Consider the following 5054-nt stretch of genomic DNA (forward strand, 5'->3'; position numbering starts at 1 on the left):
AAAGCCCGAAATGACCCGGGAAGGGATTACAATGGTCTCCCGAGCGGTGGTGGAGAAAGCGCAATGGAGGCGCGGAGTACCGAAGCTTCACCCTCTCCGGGTGCGATCGCTCAACGCGGAAGAATCGTCCGGAATGTTGGTAAGATGGGTTTCCTCCGGGCTTCGTCAAAAAAGGGATGCAGCCAAGGAGGGGGAAGGGGTGGGCCCGGCAGGGATTCGGATGGAAAACCCACAAGGGGGCGATCCCGCCTCGTCGCCCGATGGGCGAGATGCGGCATTAGAGAAGGTATTTGTTGGCTCTAGAGGAAGGCTTTGTTAAGCCCGGTGGAACGGATTCGGCGGAGGCGATCGAATTGGACCAACAGGAACCGATCCAGGGACATTCAAAACAGCCGGGATGGGGAATCCTCAGAATCCAAATACTTTTCATGTTAAAAGGGAGGTAAGCGAGCAGACTCCTGCCGGAAGGCCGTGTCCGAGCGGCCGGACTCTTGGCCTATGTTAGATCCCGGGTTTCTTGATCTTTGTAATCCGGATGCCTTGCGTGGGTCACGCGTTAATATATAGACCCTTTTCTACCAAAAAAAAAAAAAATATATATATATATATATATATATATATATATATATATATATATATCTTTACATCACAAACCATATGTATATTTTTATATCTTATATGTTATATATATTATATATATATCTTATATTTTTAATATATGAAAAAATACATCTAAAACAAAATGCAGTATTGTACTTATGTGATCTACCATCTACGTACGTATACGGTAAAAGCTGTACTCTTCGTTCAACTGAAAGTTCCTGCGATCTCTTCACTTCATAGGTCACAGAAGTAAGATTTGCTGTATTTACTTTTTCCATCTAGATCCATTTGCTTTGTTGGATTAAATTCGAAAAAGTAGATGATTTTGAAATCTGAATCTCTCAGCAGTAATTGCTTCAGAAGCTAACCAAAGTCGAGCTGCTTCTTGTAAGTTTGATCCCAGTTTCGATGCATTGACCTCGTTGCAGTCTGCGAAATACTTTCCTGAAACGTCTTTCAGTCTTGGATGTGCTGCAACATAGCAAGTAGTTGCCGCAGCCTGTGAAGCACAGTCATGATTTGAGTTTTAAGGTATCGAATCGAACAGTTCGCACTTCGAAATTCGAAGAGTTCTTATTTAAATGGAAGTTAACAAGTGAGACTAATTAATGTTACCTGAGGAATTGTTTTCAACAGCTTCGAGGCCAAGAAGAATAGCAGATCTGAAATTTCAACGTTGAAACGTCTCAATTTTATCTGGAATACTAAAGTAGCAGTGAAATCGAACTTCTGATGATCTATTTAATCCAACCAACCTGTAACGAAGCCTTCTCGATCTCTGGTGAGTCTTGTTCTAACTATCCCTGGATGAACACAATTTGCAGTTACGTTTGCCCCTGATTCCTGTGTTCAACGAGTAGGCAAATTGTTTATTTCATATCAGCTAAATTTTATATTCATTTTAAATGAGGCAAAAAGAAAGAAAAAAATTAGTAATAAGTCTCTGTTGTGATTCCAAAAATAATCACCTTTAGTTTCACAGCGAGCTCCTTGGTGTGCAACACATTAGCTAGCTTCGAAAGAGCGTATGCACGTGTAGCATCGTAAGATCTGAACATCAAGACAAATAATGATCAATTGTTTTTCCTTTCTTTTGGATTTCACGATCAGTCCAGCAGAGAAATCTACAGAAGTTTTCTATTTTTCTTTTCCGATTCTTCGAGATCGAACCTTTTATTTCTAGTAATCAATTCAAGATAACGGATTGTGTCACCGGAAAACCAGCTATGAACACTTGATGATACGTTTACTATCCGCCCCTGAATCCCTGTCAGATCCGCTGTTTCAATCATCTTCTTTAGCAGCAATCTTGTTAGCAGAAAATGCCCTGTATTTCGTCACAAAGAGAAATCCTCCATTAATAAAAAGCTTCTGAACAGCTAAAGTGTTTAATACTATTAGTATATTGTTTACCTAGGTAATTAGTTGCAAAAGTCATCTCGATTCCATCTTCAGAGACACAGTGCTCGTGCGAGAACTTTCCAGCGTTGTTTCTGAGTAAGAAAGCAAAAACAAATTAATCAGACCAGAATGAAAACAAAATCCAGCTTTTGCTTTCTTTCTACTTCGACAAAAGAGAGATTTTGGCTCACATACATGAGGAGATTGAGAGGCAAATCCAAGGCTTCGAACTCAGAGACGAAAGTTCGAACAGAAGAGAGAGAACTGAGATCGAGAGCCATGACGATGATATCTGAATCTGGAAACTCCGACATGATTCGAGCCTTCGTTTCCTCGGCGGCTTTTGGGCTCCGGGAGGGAAGGACTAGCCTTGCTCCGCGTTTGGCTAGAATCCGGGCCGTTTCAGCTCCGATTCCTGACGTGGCACCTATCAGCCAAACAGAAGGATTACAGTTAACAAGGAAAGAGACAGATTCTGAGAAAACAAACAGAAAAATATTTAAGTTTTTAATTTACCTGTGATGATAGCAGTGGTGGAGCTGAGATCAGGACAGTCTTCTGTTACTAGCTCCGCCGTTGACTTGGAGCCAAAACCACTTGAGCCGGCGGTTCCGATCAGGTATTTTACTGCTTCAAGCATTTTGCTTCTTCTTCTTCTTCTTGTTCTCTTCACTTTTTTTCTCCCTTTTGTGCTGCTTTGTAGGATTTGTTATTAAAACGGGTTTGGCAGAGAAAAAAGAGAGAGGGGAAGGGTGAGAGGTGGAGTTATCACTTGTCAGTTCTGCAAATTAGGCGCCGCACAGCATTTACCTAAGACGCAGAGAGATGTCGGTGAGCTTATTTGGTATAGGACGGGAGGAGAAGAAGAAAGTGAGAATAGTTCCAAGAGGACGTGAAAAATGTTGTTTGTCTGGTTAAGAACAAGGCAATGCTAGTATATAAAGAAAGGTTTGGAGGGAAATCTATCAAATAATGGAGATTAAGATACAGAGAGAGGATTTATTATTTGTCACCGATCATTGGTGGGGGTTATGAAGATTTAGATGATTAATGATTAACATCATTAATGTAATATTTTATGATATAGATTTAATGTCTTACCCAACAAAAAATAATTAGCCTTGAATTTGGGTGTCCTAATTTTATAGGTCTATACAAATGCAGAGTTTTTCTAGTGGTTGAAACTAACACCTTTTAGTGAAAAGAGTGAAAAGGTTGTGGGTTCGAGAAACCTCTTAGTGAAGAGGTGGTGGGTTCGATTCTCGTTGAGACATATTAATATCTCCATCAGCTGGTCTATATAATTATAATTTATTTATATTTTTAATTATTTACAATAAAAATATAATTATATAAAAATTAAAATTTTGAATTTTTTTATAAATAATCTTTATCAGATAACTAAATAACAAAGAGAAACAAGCTAAAAATAGCATCTTATAAATGTAAATCAGCTGCATTAATTATATGTACAATAACTGCTGCTAACAGTTGAAATCGAAATTTCAACCATCCATCTTACAAGTGGTTGAAACTTAAAAGGAGAGTCAAGATAGAAATTTCAACTGAAACTTGGATTTTGGCCGCTTGGAAGTAACTATAGAAAAGGGTGGAGTCCCATATATAGAAACAGCAGAGAAAGATGAAAGTAAGTGGGCACCCGGGTAGACGTTAGCTAGCTAATGGCCTAATACAGAAAAGCACGGCGAGTTTTTTTGTTTTGTTTTTGGTTAAGCACGGCGAGTATTAATGGGCAGCGAAGAAGGACCGGGAGAATCTTTTGGGCAATTACTCGGCTGGGGCTATCATAAAAGCTGCTTTGGGGAATTGGGAGTGGTGGTGGGTCCTACTGAACTAAAGGGCTGAGTAGTACAGGAAGTCAACAACTACTGCTTGTTTTCACTGTTTTAGTGTAACGCGAAAGCGTAGCCAGTGCAACCCACATCATAGCCCTATCATTCTGATCACAGACCTCTCTGTTCGGCTATTCCTGCACTTCATTTTATGCTGCTTCACCAATTCCAGTGAATATTGGCAGAGGATCCTTCTGCATCCTTGTCAGGGTCTTGGTCATGGTCATAGACGCCGAATATCCATCACATGGAATTGTGGATCTCCAGTCGTATCGACTCAGACTATTTTATTGTGTCGTCCTATTAACGATATGTATCGGGTTTGTAAATATTTGATTTTCTTAACTAAGTTGATAGTGCAACGGAGCAGTAAGTTTATGCTATGCTAGTCATGAGAGGTGGTTCACCCGATAAAAGACCAACGCTTTCACATAGGGCGTCAGGAATCTCCTCAAGGCTAGAGAAACCCTTTTCTATATTAATTATATAAAAACTCTCCTGGGAATGTAGTCATATTAAGTGCAAGCTGGCTCAGATGAACTTCAGATTAAAAAAAAAAAACTTTATGCTCCGCTTGTTATAGTATTCTTTTTTCTATCAAAATAATTAGTAATCTTTCATTTCTTTCTTTAAATGTCTCTATAGAAATAATTTCTTCTTTCAAACCATAGTTGCGATAGACAAAGACCTTCCATGGATGGAAAGGGAATCATGTTTTTTTGCAATCAAGAAAAAGGGAATCGTGTTACATAAATGTATTATTGATCTCATCTAATATGGATATTTTTTGCCATAAATGACACTATGATAGGGTCCTTAAAGGCAAAAAGAGAGATGTCGACTAGAGGATGATCCTTCTTTTCCCAATGAAAACTCTATTATCTTTGCTCTAGTGGCATGGAACTCAAGTAATTAGACTTTATGTTGGATAGAAATTTATAACTCCTTACTAGGTGATGATGGCATTTTCATTATCACTCTCATTATGATGCAAGGCCACACAACTAGGTATGGATATTTACCTCAACATTAAACATATTGACAATTTTGATGAAAATTAAAGCTTTATACATACTCAAAGTTACGAAGTACTATTAAAACCTTTAGTGATTTCATAAATCAAAATCCAGATGCTACAAGCTGTGGATTTTGGTATTAATATTCTATTGATCAATATGTACATGATGAGTGGTACAT

The 5054-nt window shown here is 38.6% G+C and overlaps 1 protein-coding gene across 1 annotated transcript; it reads right to left on the bottom strand.

Moving 5' to 3' along the window:
- Positions 1-636: 636 nt before the first annotated feature.
- On the bottom strand, positions 637-3042 carry LOC149014060 (short-chain dehydrogenase TIC 32 A, chloroplastic-like). Its single transcript, XM_089158548.1, has 8 exons — positions 2521-3042; positions 2200-2431; positions 2017-2096; positions 1774-1930; positions 1572-1653; positions 1359-1446; positions 1219-1265; positions 637-1102 (listed from the first exon to the last, which is right to left on the bottom strand). Exons 1-8 carry the CDS (start codon positions 2642-2644, stop codon positions 905-907), a joined length of 1008 nt encoding a protein of 335 aa, XP_089014674.1. The 5' UTR covers positions 2645-3042; the 3' UTR covers positions 637-904.
- Positions 3043-5054: the final 2012 nt, after the last annotated feature.

Source organism: Hakea prostrata, chromosome 6 (assembly GCF_041222555.1).
Source record: "Hakea prostrata isolate BN-2017 chromosome 6, UWA_Hpros_2, whole genome shotgun sequence".
Taxonomy (NCBI): Eukaryota; Viridiplantae; Streptophyta; class Magnoliopsida; order Proteales; family Proteaceae; genus Hakea; species Hakea prostrata.